Source organism: Eupeodes corollae, chromosome 2 (genome assembly GCF_945859685.1).
Source record: "Eupeodes corollae chromosome 2, idEupCoro1.1, whole genome shotgun sequence".
Classification (NCBI taxonomy): Eukaryota; Metazoa; Arthropoda; class Insecta; order Diptera; family Syrphidae; genus Eupeodes; species Eupeodes corollae.
The window spans coordinates 8,798,530-8,824,385 of record NC_079148.1 but is presented as its reverse complement, the minus strand read 5'-3'; the positions used below and the strand labels follow the sequence as shown (position 1 = coordinate 8,824,385).

At 33.0% G+C, this 25,856-nt stretch overlaps 1 protein-coding gene across 2 annotated transcripts; it reads right to left on the bottom strand.

Moving 5' to 3' along the window:
* LOC129948571 (peptide transporter family 1-like) lies at nt 1-25,612 on the bottom strand. Of its 2 annotated transcripts, XM_056059676.1 has the most exons (7): nt 25,500-25,612; nt 24,622-24,710; nt 2,719-2,803; nt 2,428-2,656; nt 1,038-2,358; nt 736-972; nt 1-583 (listed from the first exon to the last, which is right to left on the bottom strand). In XM_056059676.1, exons 1-7 carry the CDS (start codon nt 25,519-25,521, stop codon nt 374-376), a joined length of 2,193 nt encoding a protein of 730 aa, XP_055915651.1. In that variant the 5' UTR covers nt 25,522-25,612; the 3' UTR covers nt 1-373. The 2 variants fall into 2 exon arrangements, with proteins under 2 accessions (XP_055915651.1, XP_055915652.1); XM_056059677.1 differs by lacking the exons at nt 24,622-24,710; nt 25,500-25,612 and adding an exon at nt 16,789-17,272.
* Between the last annotated feature and the right edge of the window lie 244 nt (nt 25,613-25,856).

Here is a 25,856-nt window from a genome sequence, read left to right as displayed (position 1 = left end):
ATTTCTCATATGACCTCAAAAGTATTTATTTTTTTTTAAAAGGCAAATTAAGCCTCAGCTTATAACCTGTATAATCACAATTAACTGCTAAAATACTTTCAAGTGATACTATAATTTTATATGATAAAAATCTTATCTCATACAACCTATACTTTATATAAATAAAAATTATATTTAATATTAGAAATTACTAAACAAACTATAATTATTTACAAAAGTAATTTTGAAAACAAAAAATATCGATATCTACAGAAAAAATATAAATTTACAAAAACTAAAAAAAAATAAAAAACAAATTACAATGAGAACAAATTGCTAAAATAAAATTCCTAAGTAACATTGCCCCTAATACAATAAGATTCGATCAATTCCACTACTTGTCTGACTCGAAGGCTCGATTCGAGTGACCAATTTCATTTCTGGGTCCTTGAGATTCCAAATTATTTGATCGATTTTTGTGTCCAGGGTCTTCCTCGAAATCGGAATCATCGGTTTGGTCCACATACTTGAACCGCATGGCCAAGACGATAAAAATTAGCATATCAGCAACCATAAATGCGGCGAAAAGTATGAATTCTTGAGCCTGAAATGTCAAAATTGATTATCTTGGTCTTATGTGGTAATTGTAGAGCGTAGCACATTTTATCAGTCTGACAGTTTGATATTATTTGACAATTTGTTGATCGTTAACTGTCACCTTAGATCTATAGTGTGTACTACGCTTTAATACCTCACCTGTGAATCGAAGAATTTAAGTTTAGCTATGATCACGACTAAAATATTGCCAATTGCAACTGTCAAAAGCCAGCAGGCTTGAAGAACAGATTTCATACTCGCTGGAGCCTGAGTAAATGAGAATTCCAAGCCTGTCACTGAGAACATAACCTCAGCAGCTGTCATCACAAAGTATTGTGGCAATTGCCACATTATGTGTAAAGAATTAGATTCCACAAGAGTGTATGACGAAGTATTCTACAAAATTAGATTAAATATTATTTTGTAAATGTGAATCCATACAATTATCCATTATTACTTACGTATCCACTAACTTGGCTCCCTTCGACCGTAATGACTGTAACGCCTCCAATATGACACATCAGTGATGTCACTTCGTTGCCATCAACTGTCAAAGTATAAAATCCAGCAGGAATATGCAGCATGTCTGTTTGGGTTTTGTTAATGTTCATTGACAAATCAGAGCCTCTAATCACGAATGATCGATCTTCTTCTTTAGGAACATTCAACAATACTCTTAATGCAGATTCTCCTGATTTAGGCTTTCCGGGAGAATCTTCGAATTCTCGAACTTTATTATTTCCAACAAAATAGCTCATTGCTTTTCCTGGATTAAGATTAAATTCTCCTGTCAGTGGAGGGCATTTGATTGCATCTTTGGAAGAAGCTGAATAATTATAGGCCATGGAATTGGCCACTATTAAATCCTTATCCTCAAACACTCCCATCGATGGCACAGAGAAATTTCCCTTAAATGGCACAGTTGTCATAAAGTCATAGTTGCATGGCATCCCATTGTAGATTCTCAATTGAGCTTCTTGGGGTCCTGGTATCTTAGGATCCATAGCTTCTAGTTTGAATTCCACAAAGGCTGACATTAAAAATGCAGCTGCCGCTAGCAATCCACCCAGAGTTAACTTCTGTAGAGGTCTCCTTATTCCAACTACACTCAGTATGGGATAAACGACATAGTTGAAGAGCGGAATAAATCCCAAAATCAACAATGGATTGATGACTTGCATTTGATCTGGTTTGATAGTGAAACCCCCGACATCACCAACCATTCTGGTAGCCTGAAAGGTCCAACGAGACCCTTGCTGATCGAATAGAGCCCAAAATACAGGGAGTGGCAGATAAAGAACCAGAATTTTTAGCAAAGATTTAGTATCTTCGATTAGTTTTCTGCTACATTTGCCCTCTGCATAATCCAACCAATGGATACTGGGCGTTTTCTTGCCTTCTCTAAAACGACCTCTTATGGCCTGGGATACACATTGCGACACGCCCAGAATCATATTGCCCGATGGAGGTTTAATGACATACAAACGCTTTCCAGCGATGAAGATAATCAATGACAAAACCATCAAAACGGCTGGAACACTGAATGCCAACGAGAAGCAGTCCTTGTCGCCAAAACAATGGACATCAGCCCGAAGAATTGGAGTAATTGTTGTCGAAATGAGGGACCCGGCGTTGATGGCGAAGTAGAACAATGAAAAGAAAGTAGCCAACTGCTTAGCTTGTTCGGGAATCTTGAATTGATCACCACCAAAAGCTGACACGCAAGGCTTTATACCACCGGTCCCTGTGGCTATGAGGAGAAGACCTATCACAGTTGCCTCTCTGCAAATAAGAAATCATGAATTCGATTCGAGTCATTTCTGATTTTATACCAAATTTATGTAAACTCACTTCACTGGCAAATTGATCGGTGGTACAGCTCCCAATGCAATCACCACAGCTCCAAAAGTATAAACCACCGATAAATACCATATTGTCTTGAATCTTCCAAGCCAGCTATCAGCCAAGACCGCTCCAATCAGTGGGAATACATAGACCAAACTTGTAAACACATGGAACAGCACCGTCGCTTGATCTTCTCCATATTTCAATTTGTCCGTTAGATATAGCACCAAAATTGCTAAGAGTTAAAAGAATGTTATAAAATTTTTGAGACTGGCTGGTATTTAAAATTGAACTTACTTCGCATGCCATAGTAATTAAACCTTTCGCAAAATTCATTTCCAATAATAAACCCTACAGATTTAGGGTATTTGAGGGTTCCTTGCTGGAATGAAAAAAAAATAATTAAAATTATTTAAACGAGGCAAGAACATTAATTGAATTTAAGACATTCGCTCTTACAGAATGGAAAGGACTACGCGTTTCCAAGAAAAAAACGCTTAGCTGAAAATACATGGGATGAACCTTAATGCATGGCATAAAACTTCTATGTCCTAACCATCTCTCTACGAGACACTAACAATATCTATGTGGTCTTAACAAAATTTTAAAACTGCAAGGTTTTTCCTTGACATGAAATATGTACAGGTGAGCCATCTAGCGGTTTCAATCATAGGTTAGTTTGACACTAACAGCTGTCATTCCAAACGAACAACGTTGCTAAAAACGTTGTTTAAAAAAAAAAATTGTTGGACAAACCGTTCAATTGCCTAAGCAAATGAATACGCACGACCAATCCGCTTCGTTAGAGATTCGCAATTACAGATTGACAGTGACAGTTTGGCGGGGATTATGGATTGGAGTGGTGGCTTCATTGGAAAATGAGGTTAAAAACTATGTTTCGTTCAACGATGGGTGTAGTAGAGCCATGTTTACGGACTTCGTTTTTATTGAACTAAAAGAATATCGCACCATGCCCGCACAGGTCATACCACAGACGATCTTATAAGCATCAAATTCCCAAATTGTTAACCCGCGCCCGTTTTTGGCGATGTCAATATTGGCAGCCTCAGGAATTTGGGTTTTTATGAAAACACTAAAAAATCTCAAAAAACTTCATAAGATGCTGCAATTGTTTGCAGCTCGCGTGACCAGAGAACTGAGCTGTCAATTGGAACTATGTGGTTAGTTTCTAGCTCAGACAGCTGTCAAGTTGTGTTTTCAGAGCCTACTTGGAACCACCCGCTCTATGAGCTGGAAATTAAATGTCCGAGATAATGGAGTAAAAAAGTTGATCTTTGTTATCGTGTGGTAAACAAGAGACAGATGGCTTAGTTCTAAAACTTTTGACATATGAGTTTTCCTTTCTGTCAGAATGACAGACATTTTCAACGATAACAATAAAAGACCTGTCAAAATTATTAGAAATGAGTGGTTTCAATGATGAAAGTCAATGATAGCTATAACTGGTCCCTTATGATGATAACGTTCTTATTTTATAATTTGGAACAGAATCGTTTCACTTAGGACTTATTTGACCTCAAATTTAAACAAGAAAACTTTGTTTAATGACAGACATATTCGATAATCACTTTAAGCGATCTGTCAAACAAATTGTAATGATTGCTACAGCTGGCCCCTTATGATGAAAACGTTTTCAATAAACAGCTAATGGCCCAACTATAATAAACTTCACCAAAAGTAGGCTAATGTCAAAACCGAACGAAAAGTTATCAGAAGTTATCGTCAAAACAAAAAGTAACCATAATGGATTCAAGTTACTTAAGAAAAATTTGACTTTTGCTTAAGCTCGAGCCATTTAAATGGCATTTGCGTAGTTGGACGAAAGTTAGCGAAATTTAACGAAACTGAGCAGAATGTCTATTATGGTTAGTGACATATAAGGCTGCGTATTGGTTCGTTCCCTTTAGCTGGCTTAAGATCGGTTGAGTATATTATAGTTGGACCTTGACTCTCTTGTTTCATAATTCGGAACAGAATAGTTCTTTCCACTCAAGAATGTCCATTGTGTCTCTTTTTCCCAACAGACAGTTTTGCTTTCAATTATTTCACCTCAAACTTAAACAGAAAAATTGTATTAAGTTACAGACATTTTCAATGACAGCTCTAACGACCTGTCAAAATAAAATTATAATGATTGCTTCAACTGGTCCCTTAAAATTCTTTCACAGGTTTTTAAAAGAAGACAACATAAGAATAAAACATTTGAAAACCGAATCACACTGTGCTCGATCGAAGAATCTCGATCTTGTATTGGATTGGTCTAGTTTTCTGAAAACAGTCACAAGTTTCAAATCACCCGCTTGACTGAAACCAGATAATTTAAACAACACTGATGTTGCCGTGGGTTTAAGTCTTTTCTTACCTGCGTAACTTCCATATCGAATCGATGAAATGACTTTCATTTGCGACAATAATTACTATTTTTTCCTTTTTTATTTTTGCATAATAGTAAAAGTCTGTTTTTAAATTGTTATGTAAATAAAGAGCAGCTTTGTTTTTTTTTAAACTTATTGGAATTTGTAAACCACAATTCGCAGGTGATTTGTTGAATGAAATTTTGAGAAAATAAAAAATTGTACGCCTACTTAATTTTTATTGACATTTTTGTTGATGTTTCTTTTTTGTATCTCACTCATGTTTTGAGCTTTTATAGAGTTAATCTAGTGTGGGACGGGAAGGCTACAATCTATAAGTGAGTTTCAATTGATATATGTGCAAATATTTTCGGTTTTAAGCACAGCTTATAGTCTAGGAATATTTGATGCTGGGATTTGATGGAGAGATTAATTTCTACGTCTTTAACACTCTCCACAAAGTTCTCACTTCTTGAACCAGCGAAAAGGGTGGGAAAAGAGTTGCAATTTCTTCGAATTTCTTATAAAACTTAAGTTTTTTCTGTTATGTCTGGAAAATTATATTGCATTAGAAAACCAAGTTTCGAAATAAGACCACCAGGGGATCGCCGCCATATTGAAAACTTATTTTTTCTTTTTTTTCATTAGTAACTTTTAAGAAGATTATTTTTTCACAAAATAGTCCGAAAACTCACTGCAGCCAATACAATTTCGTATTAAGTCCTATATTAATGACACTATGTACGTCAATTAGTTCTTTAGTTATAGAATATCAGAGATGTTTCTTCGCCAAGATGGTGGAAAACTTGGTCTTTTTCTGTGATATCTTAAATACCTTTCTTTTCTTTGGAGAGCGGTCATAACCATTTATGTAGTGCTCTAGCTTTAATATAAATCTTTCTTATGCATTGGCAAGTGTACAAATCAAAGCTCTTTTCACTCTTGCACCTTTTTGCACTTCAAGCTTTTTAATCGAACTTAACGACAGTTTATCATTCATGATGTATTGCTCATTTTAGAGCTTTAATATAAATCTTTGATGTATTGCTCATTTTAGAGCAATACCTATTAGAATAAAACGCGGATCAAGAAGACGACCTTTTTTAATTTTTCACCCTGAAAGCTCCAATATAACTTACAAACCTAACTTAGCCCAGCTTGACGAATCTCAACATAACGAAATCCAAGTTAGCTTGAATGTCTTTACTATTAAACTAAGAAAATAAGTTAGAGTTATTTCTTTTAATTTGTTTGATCATTTCCTTCTGATTTTTAACGAAGAATTGAAATTGTAATAGAATAGAGAGATTTAGTAAAAACAATAAAGCTTTACCACTAGTGCAAACGACACATAAAGTCTAAATACATAATATGTGAATATCAACCTAAGATAGATCTAGAGCTTAAAGTGAAATTACAACTTTTAAAAAACACAAACAAATAAGGCTCAAAATATTAAAGAACCTATTGTCAAGAGTTTTAACAATTTACTAGTTAAAAACGTTAAAAACGAGCATCCAAACATGTATAAAAAGTGACAGTTCGTAAAAATAAACAAAACAACTACGCTTAAACGCGGACTTATTAGTTGGAATTCCCAACAGTTGACTGGACCATTCCATCCACTACTCTTATGAAAAAAATTGTACAGATGACATATGGATGGGGAACATTTCTAAATTCCGTTATTTTCACTTTAGTAAACGGTTATATCACCTTTTTAACTTCCGATAGGAAGTTATTGCAATGGGTCCGATTTGTCAAATTGAAAATTTTGACATTTCTCGACGTTTTACGTTCGACGTTTCATTTTCGTACGTTCGCGACGTTTTTTTCGTTGTCCATAGCTCAAGAACCAGAACAGATATCGACATCAAATAAATCTTGTTATACAGATAATAAAGCAGAAAGATGCAGAAAGGGCTCTCAAGAAAATTGTGTAGGCGGTTTTTCTACCATAACAGTTTAACAAAAAGGTGTACATTTTGGTTAAACCTAAAATTCTTACGAACCAAAAACGCTAGAGAGTTGAATTAAATTTTATATTATACATTGTATTGTGATACCAAACAAAGTCAATGTACTGTGATACCCAAAAAGTCAATTTTGTTTATAAATCAAAAAAAACTTGAAAAAAAAATTGGTCACCTCGAAAATTTTTCGAATACAAAATGATTTTATCTCCAAAATGATTTTGTGCAAAGAAAAATTAATTTGATGGTATCTGGTAAAATTTTGAGAAAAATCGAATGGACAGTTTTTTTATAAAAATAAAAACCTAAAAAAAAACATTACTCAAAGTTGGTAAAAATTGATTTTCGACTCAAATATATTTTCAAAACTTTGAGATATTAACTTTAAACTACTTTTATCTTTTAAAAACTATTGTTGTCAACATTCATTCAAATTTGGATAAAAATCCGAGTGACAATTTTCTTACAAAAAATAAAAACCTAACAGAAAAACAATACTAAAACTTTTTAAAAATTACTTTCGATTTAAATAGCCTTTAAAAATTAAAAATATTGTCTTTAAACTTTTTCATTTCACAGAAAATATTTTTCGATATTCAGAAGTTTTTTTTAATAAAAATCCAATAGTCCGTTTTTTCGTAAAAAAAAGTAAAATTTACAAGAAATAGTACGCATATTTAGTAAAAATTAAGTTTCGGTTCTCGATAGATCTCAAATCAATTTAATTCATTCAATATGTAAATATTTAAGAAATGTTGCTAAAATTGGTAACAATTTGTTTTCGATTAAAAATCCGTTTAACAAAACTAGATTTTCAAACCAAACTTTTTCTTTATATGAAAAATATTGTTTTAAAATTTTTAAGAATAATTTAACAAACACCTTTTTTAACCCGACCCTACAAACTTTTAGGCAAGACAAATCGACAGACTGGGTGGGAAGTTATCAGTGTGGGTCGCATCTCAGCCTCTTTTTTGAATATCAAATCACCCTGTCTATGATAGAAGCCTCTCGACTTTAATTTTAACCATGAGCTGAGAGTGGAAAGAAAGAACAACATTTTAAAGAACCTATTGTTCAGAGTTAACCAATTGACTAGGTAAAAATTTGCTAGATATTTAGCGATTTACTAAGGGTGTACAAAATTTTAAACCTTCGTTAACTAGTAAATTGGTAATTACCTTTTAATAAAAAAACGAGAATCCCAACTTGTCTAAAAAGTGACAGCTCGAGAAAATAAACAAAGCAACTATGCTTAAACGCGGACTTATTAGTTGGAATTCCCACAGTTGACTGGACCATTCCATCTACTCATATGATATCATATGAATTTGGCAAAGTGCTTAAAGTTAAATTAGCAATACCATGACTTTAGCGTCAGCAAATTGTTAAGAAAAAGTAAGATGTTAAAATAGCTTAAAATAAGATAAATTATGCTAAGTAAATTGCTAAAAATGGAAAAAACTTTACTAAATCGTTTAAAATATTTTGTCATAGTTTTTTAAGTACTTTCCAAAAAAGTGTACTCGGTTCTCTTTTACACCCCTTCCTCCACTCCAAAATTAGAAGACTGTTTATAGAATGTTAAGAAAGTATAAAACAAGCTGTCCACCAAAATTCAAATTTGTTGAAGAAATGATATAAAAAGATATCTTATTTTCCTAGACTATAAGCTTATGGATTTTGATTTCGTAATAAACCAGCACGCAGCTGTTTCAGTGCTTAGCTTTTGTAAGTAAGGTAAGGTAGGTAAGGTATACAACTACACCTGATGGGAAACTGTTCCAACGACCATCCTTGACATAGAGAGCCAGAGCAGTTTATGTTGGGCTGGTGGACGGCGCGGCGGCGGTGGTGCTGGTGCATGCGAAAGCGGCTGGCGGTAAATAAAACTTTTGACGACTTGGATCAATGTTTGAAAATTGTGTTTCTTACCTATTTTTGTTTTGGTTTTTCGTATAGTTTTATGCAAAAATAACACGTGTTAGTATGAACGTGGCTTAAAGGCGGAACTATGAGAATTTTGCTAAACAATGAGATATTTTGTTGATGGGCTTTTGTTTATTGTTGCAAAAATAAAATTGCTTCTACTTCATTTACGGGTAAAATACGTACAAGTGAAACCTGTTTGACAAGAATGTTTATACAAAAGCTCACATGTAAACAAAATGTCAATGAATGATTCAAAACTATGATAAAAATAAATTACAATTGTTGCATATTTCTTTTTTTGTATTTTGTGGATAGTTGAATCATTGTAAATCCCAGCGAAGATAATCAATATTGTAGTGTACAAAAATTGTATATTTCAAAAAAATTAGATAAAGCTCGTAAAATGTTGGGACTTAAAATTAATACAAATATTCAACTAGTGACATTTTAGGCTGACATTTTCATTTTCCCTACATTCTACGTAGTACTTAATATGTGAACGTGTGCGTAAGATCATGCAAAAACCAAACACATTCGTTTTTTAATAAGTTGGATAGGGTATCTTTGATAGGTGCATACGTTTTAGATACGTAGCTTGTTTTATTTTATTTTTATATCTATTTACAGTATTAAGTGTAATGTAAAATTATAAATAATATATATTATGAAAGCATTAACAACAAAGCCATCAGCTTGTTAAATATTTGTATTGAGATAGCTGTCAAAAAATAAAAAAAACTTTCAGCTGTTCACAGAGAAACATTTAAGCTTCGAAGTCAAAATTGTTGTAAGATAAAACATTTAATGGATAATTCAACTGATTCGTTGGACGTAGATGAATTGACAATTGAAATAAGTCAATTTTGAAGTTTTAAAAAACAGATCATAATTACCTTCTAAAATTTAGAAGCAAATAGCTTCTTCATAGTCTATTATGTACAGAACATTCTCAAATACAACTTCAACTAACATTGTGTGTCTTTTTGTTTACCAAATAATACAAAAAGCTGAAATCAATTTTCAAGTTTCTTGAAATTCAACCATGTGTTGAATCAGCTGTTCTGTCAGATACCTACAATCTACATACCATAGAAATTCTTGGATACCTTTGGATTTTGACATCTCAGCTGTTTTTGATCAGCTGTTATTAAACGCGTAAAACACTAACGGTATCCGGATACCCTATCTGTCTGAGATAGAACGCAGCCACAAATAAATCATCCCTTTATATGATTTCACTCCACATGTCAAACAGCTTTTATAAAGTATTATCCCGCTTGAATGAGAGAGAGTTGCATTGTGTGCCGTAAAGCCTTCCGAATCCTATGCCTCTTTCAACTTTCTTATGCTGAATCACAATCTATGCATGACATATAAAAAGATATTCAAATACATCTTGAAATCTGTCAAATTCCTTTCTTTTTCTATTCTTTTCTAGATGCTCTATTATTCACATCTGATCAAATAATATATAGGTTATTTAAACAAGTGTAAATAATATATAATGTACAATCTAAATTTGTCATGACACCATTTCAATTTCATATTCTCTTTGCATCGTCCCCCTATCATCAAATTTGACAAGATTCAAGGGCTCAAGATCTAATAAATAATTATTACCACCAAATCAATAAACAAAAATGTGTCTATTCTTATAATATTGTGACGATTGTTTTAGAGTTCGTGGTTTGTAGTTTGTTTTATCTTGTGTCCGGTAAATGCCAAAAACAATTAAAACATAAATGATAATAATCGATAGATTCACTTTAGGGTCAAAAAATTGTGAGTCCACGTCATTCAATTTAAGCAGGGAATACTCAAAATTTGTTTTAATTTAAGTTTTGTAAGTTGTTATTTTTATATTGGTTCATCATTTGGAAACGAAAATAATAGTGAATATGACAATATTTGTGGCAGCTGTCACTTTTGAAGATTTAATTGTTTGACATTCGAGAAGAAATTGTAAGACGTCACGACTAAAATGGTGAAAATTTGCTGTCAAAGTTCGCAGAACTAACTCTTGGTCGGTAAAAAAAGTCACCATTCGTTAAAGATCTATCAAAGTAAGTTTATAAAAAGTTTATTCGTTGAACTTTACTTAGAGTTGTCAAATGATTCTAAGATGACGTAAAAAGTTATAAAAAAACTGTAAATTCCAGTTCTCCACCATACCTAACAGCTGTCAGTTGTTTCGATAACACTAAAACAAAACCATGATATTTTGTGGAAAAAAAACAAAAATTAAACTTAAAATATTTCAATGTTTTCTTTGTGACTTTTCCATACAAGTTTTATTATTTGCTAAAGGTTGTTCGTTTATAACTTTTAAATATAAAAATTAATTTTTTTTTCCAGTCAATCAGTTAATTTGTTAGCTTGACATGAGGCATTTTTAAAAAAAAGTCAGAGAATCTGCTGGCAACTTTAATAAGTTCGGGTTTCGACTTTTCACTTTAAAATTTTTGCAAATGGTCACAACTGTTTATAGTTTTTTGACATTTGTAAATTTGTAGGAAAGACAATTTCACTATTGACACCTAAAATGTAATATTCTAGGGCGGTCCTACATGTTTGTTCCGGATAGGGAGATTAAGCATTTGTATTCTTATTTACGGTTTAGTCAAATGACCATTCCGAAAAAGTTTCACTTGCTAAGGCCTTAATTTGGATGAACCTTTTAAGAATTTTATAACCACCCGTTAACTAAACGGGAGAAAACATATTAAAATACTCTGAATTACAAAGATGAGAAACATTCGTAATGTTCGCTTTTCACAATCCGTTTTTTAACATTTTGACTTTATCCAACAGAAGTATAACGCAGAGATCTAGCGTCTTTAGACAAGGCAGCAAACAATTATTGGCTGCGTATTTAGTTTTAGATCCTGCTTTTCAAATTTGTGAATAACTGTCAAATTCCAGAATTCACTTTTAAAAATTGTATGAAGGGTATGTTCGAAAAATCATTAACCTAAAGGCGAAAGCACAAATTATTGCAACAGAATTTAATTTTCGAATATGATCAACTTCAGTATGTTTGTTAAAAATGTTTCTTTTTATGAAACGCAATTCCGTCAAATTCTAATATTGTAATTTTTTTGGAATCAACAATTTGTCGCATGAATGCAGCCATCCATCAGTAAAAATTGAAACATCAGGAATCTGAATCTGTTTTATTGATGGGGTCATTTATAGTAATGAGTAAATTTACGATTTTAAATTATAGGCATGAAGGAACCTGGAGCTTTCTTTCCATAGCTCAAAAACCAGAAGTGATATCGACTTCAAATAAATTTTGTTATACAGATAATAAGGCAGAAAGGTCTTTTAAAAACATTGAGTGGCTGTTTTTTTTACCATAACGGTTTAAAAAAATGGTGAACATTTTGGCTAACCCTAAATATCTCACGAACCAATGACGCTAGAGACTTACGAGTAAATTAAATTTTATATTATAATATAATAACGAAACCAAACCAGGATATTTTTTCCATATTTTACTTTTTAAAACTTGAATAGAAAAAAGGATTTGACATTTCTGCCATAGTATAAATGTCAAAAACTCACTGGCTGCGTTCAATCTCAGACAGATAGGGTATCCGGATACCTTTTTGTTTGTGTTTTACGTGTAAAATAACAGCTGATCAAAAACAGCTGACATGTCAAAAAAGGAGTCCAAAGGTATCCAAAATTTCTGGGGTTTGTAGGTATCTGACAGAACAGCTGATTCAACACATGATTGAATTTCAAGAAATTTGAAAATTGATTTCAGCTTTTTGTATTTGTTGGTAAACAAAAAACTACAAAATGTTAGTTGAAGTTGTATTTGAGGATATTCTGTACATAATAGCTATTTGCCTCCGAATTTTAGAAGGTAATTATTATCTATTCTTTTAAACTTCAAAACTTACTTATTTATTAAATTGTTACGCACCTATCAATTCATCTTCGTCCAACGAATCAGTCGAATTATCCATTAAATGTTTTATCTTACAACTCTTTTGACTTCGAAGCTAACATGTTTCTCTGCTTTTTGTGAAAAGCTGAAAGTCATTTTTATTTTTTGACAGCTATCCAACTCGTTCAGCAAGGTATCTAAAAATCCACCTATCCAAGACACCCAATCTAACACGATATTGAACGTAGCCATTAATACCTCTTTTCGTTATAGAAATAGATGTCAAAGATGTTATTTTGCGTTGGATAAAATTATCATAGTATTATTATTTATATTAAAAGTGTTATTTGATTTATTTTCAGTACAAACCAAATTTTTAATTTCTCCTTTTTATTTTATTATTATTTTAATAAAAAAACACTCACTAGATTTTATTGACAGTTTAGGAGATAATCGAAATTAAAATGATTTTTTTCTTGGTACCAGCACATGTCTGTATCTGGGTTGAAATCTTAAATTTAAAATGTCGAGAAATGTCAAATTTACATAACAGTCCTTCTGTCTAAAACTTACTTAATTTTCTGGTGTAATGTGAAGTTACTATGACGAGGTTTTAATAGTTGTTGTCCAAGATTTGATAGTTGAGAATGTCAAACTGAGTTGACATTTCTATTCAGTAAGGTTTAGTATTTGGTACGTCTATGAATCGCTTAATGTAAATTAATGAAGAAAAAATTGTTGAAATTTAATTTAAGAAAAACAATTTTGTCCATTTCTAGTTGAATGTTTATATGAGACAAAGACAATCTTCAAGCCATTAACGAACCACCTAAAATTTGAAGTTTGATGCGGGTTTCACTGGTGGCGTCATCAGTAGCCCTTTCAATTCTTTCAGAATGAGAAAGAAGCTGCTGCAACGATGAGTCGAGAACTAAATCGTGCCATGCTGATTTCTAACTTCCCATAGGAAGTTATTGTAATGGGTTCGATATGTGAAATTGAAAATTTTGACATTTCTCGAAGTTTCAAGGTCAGTAGAGTCGAAATAAAAGAGTTTTAGAAAGATGTTTGTGCGTGCGTGTGTACGTATGTTCGTACGTACGTGCGTCCGTATGTCCGTACGTGAGTACGTCCGTACGTTCGCGACGTTTGTTTTTGTTGTACATAGCTCAAGAACCAGAAGAGATATCGATTTCAAATAAATTTTGTTATATAAATAATAAGGCAGAAAGATGCAGAAAGGGCTCTCGAGAAAATTGCGTGGGTGGTTTTTTACCATAGCAGTCTAAAAAAAAAAAGGTGAAAATGTTGGTTTACCCTAAATATCTTACGAACCAAAAAAGCTAGAGACTTGAATTAAATTTTATATAATATATTGTAACGTGATACCAAACAAATATATTTTTTTTAAAAATCTCAAAAACTGAAAAAAATTGTCACCTCGAAAATTTTATGAATACAAAATTATTTTATCTCCAAAACAATTTAACATCTGGTAAATTTTGAGAAAAATCGAATTGACAGTACTTTTTATAAAAAATAAAAAAACCTAAAAAAACATTACTCATAGTTGGTAAAAATTGAATTTCGACGGAAATATCTCTTCAAAAATTTGTAATTATGGCTTCAAACTAATTTTAACTTATAAGAAATATTGTTTCCAATATTCTGAAAAAAATTTGACAAAAATCGAATTGACAGTTTTCTTACAAAAAATAAAAACTTAAAAGAAAATTTAGCAAAAGTTAGTAAAAATAGATTTTCGACTCAAATATCTTTTCAACGCTTTGAGATTATAGCTTCAAACTAATTTTTACTTATTAAAAATATTGTTTTCAATTTTGTGAAAAATTTTGAAGAAACTCGAATTGACAGTTTTTTTAACAAAAAATAAAAGCCCTAAACAAAAAATAAATAAAACTGGGTACAAATTGACTTTCGACTCAAATATCTTTTCAAAACATTGAGATAGTTTCTTAAAACTACTTTCATCTTCTCAAAAATATTGTTGTCACCATTTATTTAAGTTTTGAGAAAAATCGAATCGACAGTTTTCTTACAAAGAATAAAAACTTAAATGAAAATTTAACAAAAGTTGGTAAAAATACATTTTCGACTCAAATATCTTTTCAAAAACTTGAAATTATGGCTCCCAACTATTTTTAACAAAAGAAATATTGTTTTCAATAATCAGAAAAATTTTGAGAAAAATCGAATTAACAGTTTTTTGACAAAAAATAAAAACCTAAGCAAAAAAATAATAAAAGTTGGTAAATATTGATTTTCGACTCAAATATCTTTTCAAAACTTTTAGATATTGGCTTTAAACTGTTTTTATCTTTTAAAAAATATTGTTGTCATCATTCAGTAAAATGTTAAGAAAAATCGAATTGACAGTTTTTTTACAAAAAATAAAAACCTAACAAATAAAACAATACAAAAACTTTTTAAAAATTTACTTTCGACTCAAATAGCTTTTCAAAATTAAAAATATTCTCTTCAAACTCTTTTGTTTCACAGAAAATATTGTTTACAAAATAAAATCTACAAGAAATACAAAGCAAATTTGGTAAAAATTGATATTCGGTTCTTGATATCTCTTAAATTAATTTCATTCATCCAATTTGTAAAAATTTAAGAATTGCTACTAAAATTGGTAAACAAATTTTTTCGACTTATTTTTTCAAACTAAACTATTTCTTTATATGAAAAATATTGTTGGTAATTTTAATTTTTTTTAGAATAATTCAACTAACGACTTTTTTAACCACACACAAAAACCTTCAAACTTTTAAGCAAGACAAATTGACAGACAGAAGTTATCAGTGTGGGTTGCATCTGAGCGTCTTTTTTGTTTATAAAATTTGGTCAGCTAAATATGAATACATTTGTTTCCAACAAGATAGCGCTCCCTGTCATACAGAGCGCTTAACTGTCAATGTATGGATAAATCAATTTGGTGACTTTTTTCTTATCTTGGGGACTCGTTGGTGCGACTTTACATCTTGCAAATACTCTTTATGGGACTAGTAACCGTTTTCCAATTAATTGGGAAAAGTAGTAAAAACTCGCACTGATTTAATGGGCTTTCTTGTAATTCCTAATCCGTGCCAACACACCCCAAAAATATTATTAAAATATAAAAACTCATTTCAACAATATTTCTGCTTCGTATTATCATACAAATCGCTCAAGCTAAGAAAAAAACACCCGATATATATTTTTATGGGAGCACTGCGAAGCTTCATAAAAATAAAACATCACATCTGAAGATTAGTCTCAAGTTTTGATAAGATTACACTTTTTTAGAAATCAGACGCGTGCGGTAAAAAGACGCGTGTCAAATTAATAAAAATAAAAATTATAAATAAAATAATCTTAAAAATTTCATCATTCCATATTATGACAGACATTCCATGCAATGAAGCTGCAACATGGTATTTCCATGTAACTCTAAGTATACACGGGCCTGACATTTACCAGGTAAATGTGTGTATTCAAGTTGTTTAAAAAAAATAACACAAAAGTGTGTTTAATGACCAAAATAAAAAATATTTACATAAGACATTTTTGTTTGTTTGTCTTCTTTTTTGTTAAATAAATTAAAAACAAAAAGAAATATTTAAAAAAAATAGTATTTTTGTACGACAATCACGTTTGCATTGATCATGAAGACCGCGAAACAGAGACAATCAACTTTGTTATCGTTTTTTATTTTATATTGTTTAACCATAAAAAAGCAATTTATGGTACACGTATTCAAATCGCATAAAAGTCACACAGTCACAATGAACCCTGTCAAAAATTGATTGTATACTAAATTTTTATAATATATATATTTTGTTTTTAATGTGACTTGAATTGCCAAAATTCCTAATCGACCTTGGCCTTGTTTTCTTAAGGCAGTTTTCTAAACTTGGAAAACTCCAAAGAAACAACATTTGAAGATCTTAAAAGCGCAGAAAAAGAAATCTCTCCATTTTTAGCAAACAATTAGGCATAGGTAAGGTTTTATTGAACAAATCGATTGACACAAATTTCTCTGTCACATCAATATAAACCTTTCATCACTTTCTCAACTTGTTCAACTGACAACTGACATATCGCAGCCATCATCTTGTGTTGTGTCTTGTAGGTAATTAACGGAAATTACCGCGCATATAACTATCAAAAGAATACCTTCTCTTACCGGTTTTTCAGTTATCTTCAGCGTACTGCTAACCATAGTTTGTTACTTTGTTTGTTCGTACTTCACTTCGAGAATTATAACAACAACAAAATTAATTATTGACTGTCTTACTGTATATTAACAATACTCCGTATTTAGCATTCCGATACGGAAATCCGAATGATATGTGTTTTGAATACAAAAAATAATAATAATTTCTTCACGTCACAAAAATGCTTTTCAAGGATAACGGTTAGAAGATTGAGGCAAGGTTACTTATAAAAATTTGACAGATGCGCCAATAGATCAAACACCCGTAATTATAAACGTCACTGACAGATGACAAACGGACAGCCGACGACGACGCGACGGTGATGGCGGAGTTATTGATGCGGCGAGACGTTAGAAGAGCCTCAAAACAATAAAGCACATAAAAATAAAGTTAACAGATCGGCGACTACCGATCAACCTTTACTTCACAGAAGCTCGACTTGATGTGGTTCGTTTATAGGGGCTAGAGTATAATCGTGATCATTCGACGCGACGTTGAATCATATTTCACTCACTCATTCGTTATTTTTTCCATAACCAACCTTCAGAATTTATGGAAAGGGCAGTCTCACTCAAAGTGAGTTAACGAGTGATTTCTGACAGAAAAGCTTAAGCAACAAGTTGTAGCCGAGCGTTGGCTAGCGCCACAACTTAATCATAGTTGAGCCGATAATGACAATCGAATCGGGTGGCTTTGGACAACCGTTAATTATAGTAGTGTCACCGACTGACAGTGTTGATATATTCATATAACTTACTACACGGTACAAAAAGAAACTGCTATAAAGTTAGCTATAAAATTTTGAATATATTCAGATTGAAGTCTTTTAAAAATCAGACATGTAAATAAAAGTTTATCTCTAAGAACCCATAAAGATTTAGTATTCTTTTTGAGTAAACATTATAATTTTATTTTATAGATAAGTTATAGGTGTCATTAAAACATAAAGTAGATTTATTTTAACTAAAGATGATCTGGCATAATTGATAGAAAGTTGTATAGGATAATTATAAGACACTGACAAGTCGCTATAATGAAAGGAAATTATCTTTTATTGTTTACTATAATTTTACAGTGTTGACACTTCATTTTTAAAAATATAAGAGTAAAGGGAATTTTGAATGATGAAATGTTGAAGTTAAAAGTAAAAGCTTTAAAAATATCATGTGTTGAAACAAAAAAAACAAGTTTGCAGTGTGTTTTTGAAAATATTTAAGCCCAAGATTGACATTGTGCTAAAAAACATTTCAGCAAGTGAGTAGATCTTCAAACTCGTAATAAATTTGTAATTAGTGTAATGTTATACAAAAAAAATATAACTGCATTTGTTCAGTGACAGATCTGTCCCAAATGTCTTACAATTATCTGAATATTGACAGATCTGTCCCAAATGTCTTACAATTTTGTCTGATAATATTGTCACTTGAAGGCCTTGCACATAAGAGTGAACAACGAATGAATGAATGGACAAACAAACGTGATTTTACACATTTCAAAAAGTCAATTTCAAACAAAAACACATTTAAATTATAAGAAACCAACTGACACTTATGTTAGGATAATAAAATTTGCATTTAGTTCTCTAAAACAAGGCAATTTTGTAAAAACAATTTGGTAGTAACAAATTGCAGTGAGGTTGCTACGAACTGTCAAACTCTATTCGCGTTCCACATACCATCCTCAGTGGAATGAATAAATTGTTGGCGCTTAACTTAACGTCAAAATTATACTACTCTTGTTTTGTTTGTTGAAAAATATAATTATAAATTGACAATTTGACAATTGATCATGTGAAAGAAAAGTCAAAATATGCGAACATCCACATTTCGCAGTTCACAGTTCGTAGCTAATGTGGTGTAAGATGCTTTAGTATTTTGACTTTGTGTAAGGAAACTAAAGCTGATTTCTAGAAGTTGGTACACATTGGTTTTAACAAAATAAAATAAAATAAAATAAAATAATGCCTGAGAAAAAAAGATAATTTGGACTAAACTTTATCAAAGTTAGAACAACTTGACATAATATCGATAAAATTAAAGTTTTTTGTATATATATTTCAATAAATCTACTTTAAAAGTAACCAAATATAAATTCGTATTATAAACGACTTCGGAAATAGTTTTGTTTTGAGATTCGCAAAGTTTTTCTATTTAGCATTTAAAATTATGTTCGTTTTAAACGTGCGGCAAGAAAAACTGCTACAAAAACATAACTGTCACACAAATTTGGTGCAAAATCAACTGTCACAATTGTCATGTTACGTTAGGTCATGATGGAAAAATAATTTTTGTGGGGATCTTTCAAAATGTTATTGAATTATAAGCGTCGAAATTAACGTCACTAGAATTTACTTACTTACTTTAAGGTGACGTTACAGTCCGGGGTGGAACTTGGCCTCTAACAACATGCGTCTCCATCCAGCTCGGTCCCTAGGTAGCTGAGTCGCGGTCTTCCTCTACTGCGCCGTCCCTCGGGATTGGATTCCGGGCTGGAGCGTTGATGTCCATTCGCTCTACCATCTAGCCATCTAAGCCGTTGGACTTTAATTCTGCTACCTAGTTCAGTGTCGCTGTACAGCCCGTACAGTTCGTCGTTATATCTTCTCCTCCATTCTTCATCTATGCGTACGGGACCAAAAATCACCCCAAGAATTTTTCTCTCGAAGCATCCTAAGACGTTCTCATCTTTCTTAGGCAGGGTCCAGGCCTCAGCGCCATAAATGAGAACCGGGATGATGAGTGTCTTATAGATGGTGATTTTAGATGCTCAAAAGAGGACTTTACATCTCCATTGCCTTCTAGGTCCAAAGAAGCAGCGATTTGCAAGAATTATTCTTCGTTTGATTTCAGCGCTGCTGTCATTGTCTGTGTTTATAGCGGTGCCTAGGTAGACAAATTTCTAAACTACCTCGAGTAATTGGACGGACCTTTGGAAGATTGTGCCTCTAGAGTTGACGGTTGAGTTTTGCACAATTCTTTCCAGATCGATGTTGAAGAAGTCGCATGATAGTGCATCGCCTTGTCTAAAACTTTTTTGACATCAAATGCATCGGTGAGATCTTTTCCAATTTTGATAGAGCAGCGTGCATTCTCCATCGTCATACTGCACAAACGGATAAGTTTGACAGGAATGCCAAAACTAGACATTGCTCTGCAGAGCTCTTCCCTATGGATGCTGTCATACGTGGCTTTAAATTCGATAAAGAGATGGTGGGTATCGATTTGAAGTTGCTGGGTTTTTTCCAAGATCTGCCGTAGTGTGAATATTTGGTGGATAGTGGAATTTCCTAGTCTGAAGCCACACTGATCAGGACCTATCAGGTTGTTGACGAAGTTCTTCAGACGTTAACATAATACGGTAGAAAGGATCTTATATGCAATGTTAAGGAGACTAATGCCTCTGTAGTTGGCGCAATTTAGAGGGCCCCTTTCTTATGTATCAGGCACACTAAGCTGCGATCATATTTTGCAGATTAGTTGGTGCATGTTCCCTACCAAGTCATCGCCTGCTGCTTTGAACAGTTCGGCAGCGATTCCGTCAGTTCCAGCAGCTTTGTTTGACTTAAGTTTAGATATAGCTATCTTCTCTTCGTCAAGGTCGGGTAGGCGGAATTGTTGATTTGCGTCGCCAAGGTTGAGTATTTCTATCTCCCTTACAGCGGAATTTGGTTCGTCATCGCCGTTATATAATTTGGAGGAGTGGTCTTTCCATGTTCTCAACATAGACTGCGGTTCTACTACGATGTTCCCCTGATCGTCTTAACAGGCTTTGATTAGTGGCTGGTACATTTGGGAGGTTTTTTTTACCTTTTGGTAAAATTTACGAACCTCATTCCTGTTGTGACATCCCTCTTTTTCCTCGATCGCGCGCTTCTCATGCTCTCTTTTTTTCCGTCTAAGAAGCCGGTGTTCCTCTCTCCTCTTCTGGTCCTTCTGTGCATGTGTGCTTGTTGTTTCGCTTGCAAGCTTTCGTCGTCAAACCGAGGGTTTCGTTGCTGTGGCCGTGTGAAACCTATCACTTCAAAGGCGGCATCTCTGATGGCTGCAAGGCAATGTTGGCACTGGTTTTCAATGATTAATGCAGGCAGCATAGGACTCCTTAAGAGGTTTTTATACTCTCGATCGGAAAAGGACATGCCAGTCTCTTGCTATTTTAGCCGTCTAACGTCAAATCTTCTTACAGTACTGCCTTGTTTTGGCTTATTTCGGGATATCCGTAGCCGTACCTTGGCTACAACGAGGTAGTGGTCCGAGTCAATGTTGGCCTCTCGGAATGTTCGGATATCCTGGATACTGAAGAAGTGTAGTGCGTCGATCGCAATGTGGTCAATCTGGTTGACGGTTGATTGATCAGGAGATTTCCAGATCCCCTTGTGGATATTAAGATGCGTGAACTGTGTACTAGCTACCAGAACGTCTCGCCCCGCAGCGAAATCGATCAGCCTGAATCCGTTGTCGGAGGTGGTGTCGTGCAGGCTGTATCTCCCGATTATGCCACCAAAGATGTCTTCTCTTCCTAGCTTGGCATTAAAATCTCCTAAGACGATTTTAATGTCGTAGCTAGGGCACTGCTCATATGTCTTGTCCAAGAGCTCGAAGAATATGTCTTTGGTGTCTTCATCTTTCTCCTCTGTTGGGGCATGCGCGCATATTAGGCTTATGTTGGTGAATTTAGCCTTGATGCGGATTGTCGTGATGCGCTCGCTCACACTGTTGAAACTCAAGACTTTTTGCCTGAGCCTATAGTAGTATATATCGCAGTCTTTTAGTTTGCGTTTGCTCGGTCCATCCCATTGCACTTCTTGGATGGCTGTTATATCTGCCTTGCAGCAGTTTAGGGCTTCCGCTAATTGTTCGGCTGCACGTGGTCTGTTAAGGGACCTAACATTCCACGTACATATCCGAAGTTCGTAGTCCTTATTTCGTTTGCGTGGGTTGTCAACATTGAATCCGTCCGTATCCGAGGCTTGTTGGTGCTTCGAAACTTAAAGTATTTTTACGTGGCCAGGAAGTCACCCCGACGGCACAACCCCCAACCTGGAGGGCCAGATCCTTAGTATAACTCCAAGGAAGGGAATCCGGATAAAGCGCTCCTTACAGGCCTGGGTTCCAAATATGTCGAAGAAGCCCTATAAGGTGTTCACTAAGTAGTTTAACCTTACTGGAACTGTAGACGCCACCTTTGATCCCATCTCGAGGATTCGTCCACTGCCGTCTTGATAAGGGCAGGTGCCTTAGTGGAAACACCTTCCCCCCCTCTTTTGTTTGCTACCGCTAACAACTTTCCTCTGGGGTTAAAACGCAATCTCCAGTTGAGGTACTTGGCACCCGATATTCACCCCGGGGAGGTGAGAGTAGGAATTGATATTTTGAAAGCGAGTTAATTTGCGAGTATAGTAAGAACCACAATGAAAAAGTGTTTAAGCCTTCTATTACATTTTCTACTACATTCGCTGTCAAAAAGTAATATTTGTAAAACAAAACAAATATTTGTTTTTAACAAAAGTTAAGTTTTGAAATGGTTTCGTACAATTCAAATATTGAAGACATCAATAGAGTCTTAGTCTTAGAAGACATGACCGAAAGAATAAAGCAAACAGTATTCGTCAAACTTGTTGATCTAGCCCTTTTCAAATATTGTTTTTTTGCCAAAATAATGGATATATATGAAACAGGAACACTATTAAAAATTAAAAAAAAGTACTTTCTTTCCTACTTCTTTACAAAAAATATTGCCATTACATTACATCACAACAAATCTTAACTCTTTTGCTTGAATTGCTGTCAAAATGACAGTCCAAGCCGTGGAGTAATATTTAATTTAGCGTTTGTAGTTGAGTTTTTCAACAATAAAAATTAAGCGGAAACTGGCCCTTAATCTGACTAAGAAAATAGTTATAGGTACGGGGAAATATTTGGAGCTTGGTCAAATATTTAAGTAAGCTTTAATTTTGATTATTGCACGGAGGCGAAATCGAAATTGTTTTAACTTTTAAGTTTAGTCAATTATTCGTGGTTATTGTTTACTATAACGAAAAATTAGGCTGGAGTATTGACATTGTTTGTTTTGTTAAGAAAATCAAATGATAAATATGAGACGTCACTTATTGGTAATTTTAGATTTTCTTGTTATCTGTTTCTTAGCAACCGTAAGTTATTATCGCTCTTAAACTTCAAGATTGTTGCATAACCAGCATAAAAGTGTTCATATATGCGTTTCGCCCTGATGCAATGGTTGGGCTCATCAAAAGTCCCATAGCAAGGCAATAAAAATAGCTACAATTTATCTTCTTTGAAGACTTGTAGCAACTATATAATTCACAGTAGCTCTATGTAGCTCGGATTATATGGAATCTCGATTTATTAGGGAAAATATGCGTCAAGACAAGGTGTAATGGTCATATTCTGATGAACCAACCATTACATCAGGGTGAAACGCATATATGAACACTTTTATACTGGTTCGATCTTAAATTATATTTATTGAAATAAATCAATTTGTTTGCCCCATGGAAAGCAAAAACAGGGAAAAAATGTGTTTTGACAGATCTAGATATAGAATAAATTGATTTATTTTACCCGTGGAAACCCCAGAAACGATTCTCATAAATTCTAATTATTCGTATAAATGACATTTAAATAATTATTTTTGACATAACAGCAATAGAGAACTCTAGTTAGAAAAAGGACACACAACTGACAGAGTTTCTTGTATGACCACTGGCTGATGTCTACACTAAGCACAAAACGCTAAATTCTGAATCTTGAATCTCAAACAGTCTTAATAATCAATTATTCATGCTTTGATATCTTAAGTAAACTTTAATACAAAAAATTACTCAAGAATTAATCAGCGACATAGGGAAACAAATTTTGTTGAAATTCCATCCGGTAATAAAGAAAAAGTACCATAAACTGTATATGATTAGTTTATAGGAACATTTAAATTCTTATCATTGAAACAAATAATGAGTAGGTACAATCAGAAAGAAAAAAAAACATTAAATTATAAATGTTTCCGCGTAACTATAGGGTGCCACTGACTGCCGGCATTCAAGTTCACGGACATCAGTCAATCCGCATCACACGAGAAGATGCGATGATTCAACAGAGAACTTATTTCCATCAACAATCACAATACGAATGTGGATTGTGCAGGAATATGAATATTTATTGTTTAGCTAGCCACGGGCTTCCATTGCACTTGACCGGCTGGCACGGCTATAGCCGGAGGCGGTGGATAACCAAGACCGAGTCCGAGAGACCGATACCGCAAATGAGAAAGAATGAATTAGAATTATAGCGACTTAACAGTGTTTATGGCAGTGATCTGTCAGTTTATCACGTTATTGTCATTTTCAAACAATATCAACAATATTCTGCTGCTTTATTATTGTCAAAGCGTTGAAGATGCAATTTATTCGTTTTAAAGCGAAGCAGCCACTTAATTCATTTTCAATAGATTTATTTGTTGTTGCTTTTTTAATTCACTTGATGAATTTATTTGAAGTTTGCGTGCAATTTTTAAAGACTTTGTCGGCTTTTAGGTTTTAATTTTGATCTCATTTAGGTTCATATTATAACAAATTGCATTCAGATTAGACAACAATTTGGTGTGTTTGACGTTTCACACCCATTTTATATATGACAGATTGCAACGAGGAGCAATTTAAGAAGCTCAAACAATTCAAAGGGATGATAGCAATGACGTCTAACAATCATTGCTTGGAAATTCTCATTATTTGACATTTCTTCCAATCATAAAATCATTTAAAAAAAACTTACCAGTTCTAAGTCACTTACTTTTTCTTTAAAATTGACATCTGAGGAACTCTCATTTTCTAAAAATTTGTCATATTGTTTTTTTGAGTGAATAAGCATAAGCGGTAGGCCTACAAATTATAAGAACAAATTAAATATTTCATGTTATAAGAATGAGCCAACCTACAGTACACATTGCTATGAAGAATTAGTATTTGACATCTTTCAAAAAGCACATTGCAAAGAAGTACATTTTCATACTTAAGGCGATATTCACATCGAAGGGAGTTTATATTGGACTCTTTTGATGGAACTTATTTTGACTTCATCATTTTATGTCACTCACTTTTGGTGAGAAGAAAGACAGAGGTAATAAATTAATGATAACGAGATAAAATATTAAAACATCAAAAGCCAAATGTGAACACCGTGTTAAAACATAAAAGGGATGAAACGTCAAAGTGAAATATTCATTTTTGTTCAGATACGAAAAAGTTAAAAGCGAACAAAAATGTTGGATCAATAATATGACACTGTAATTTTTTGATTTATTGAATGTGTTCACATTGGATTCCTTAACAGTGAAATATTTGGAAGTTTCATTACCGTGTCTCGATCCTGCTCTCTTCAAAAATAAAACAAATGAGATAAAACGACAAGACGTCAAAATATGTTACCTCAAAAGAATACAATGTATACAAAGCCATACAAAAACAGTTATCTTTAAATTTCTGTTGATTTGACAACTTACGTGAAACATAACGTCATATTTCTGAATTGTGATATATTTGATGAATTTGCATATTCCACTTTTGTTTTTATTCAAATTCAACTTGTTTTTAGAATGAAAATATAATATACAAAATTAACCAATTTCTTTAAGCTGATGTGCACTGTACCATCAATAAAAGGGTAATTACTTTCACAAGACTTTAGTGGCATAACACAAAACCGTTCTTTTATCGTGAGTTGAGTTTGTTTTTATTTTTAACAAAGAAAAAACTATAAATTTAATATAATTATGACTTATTATAAAATATTTTCTATTAATGTAGGTACAGAAGTGATCAAAATAAAAAAGAGAATTATTGAGTACGCAACAACTTAGATTATGTATTTGATAGAAAATAATGATGTGCATGACCAATAATTGACATTGTAATACAAATTGAAGGCTGATTTGAATTTCCATCCATTTGTATGTTGTAATTTGACAGCTAACAATTTAAGTTACCTTAAAATGTAAAAACGTAACAAAGTTATAAAAATGTATAAAG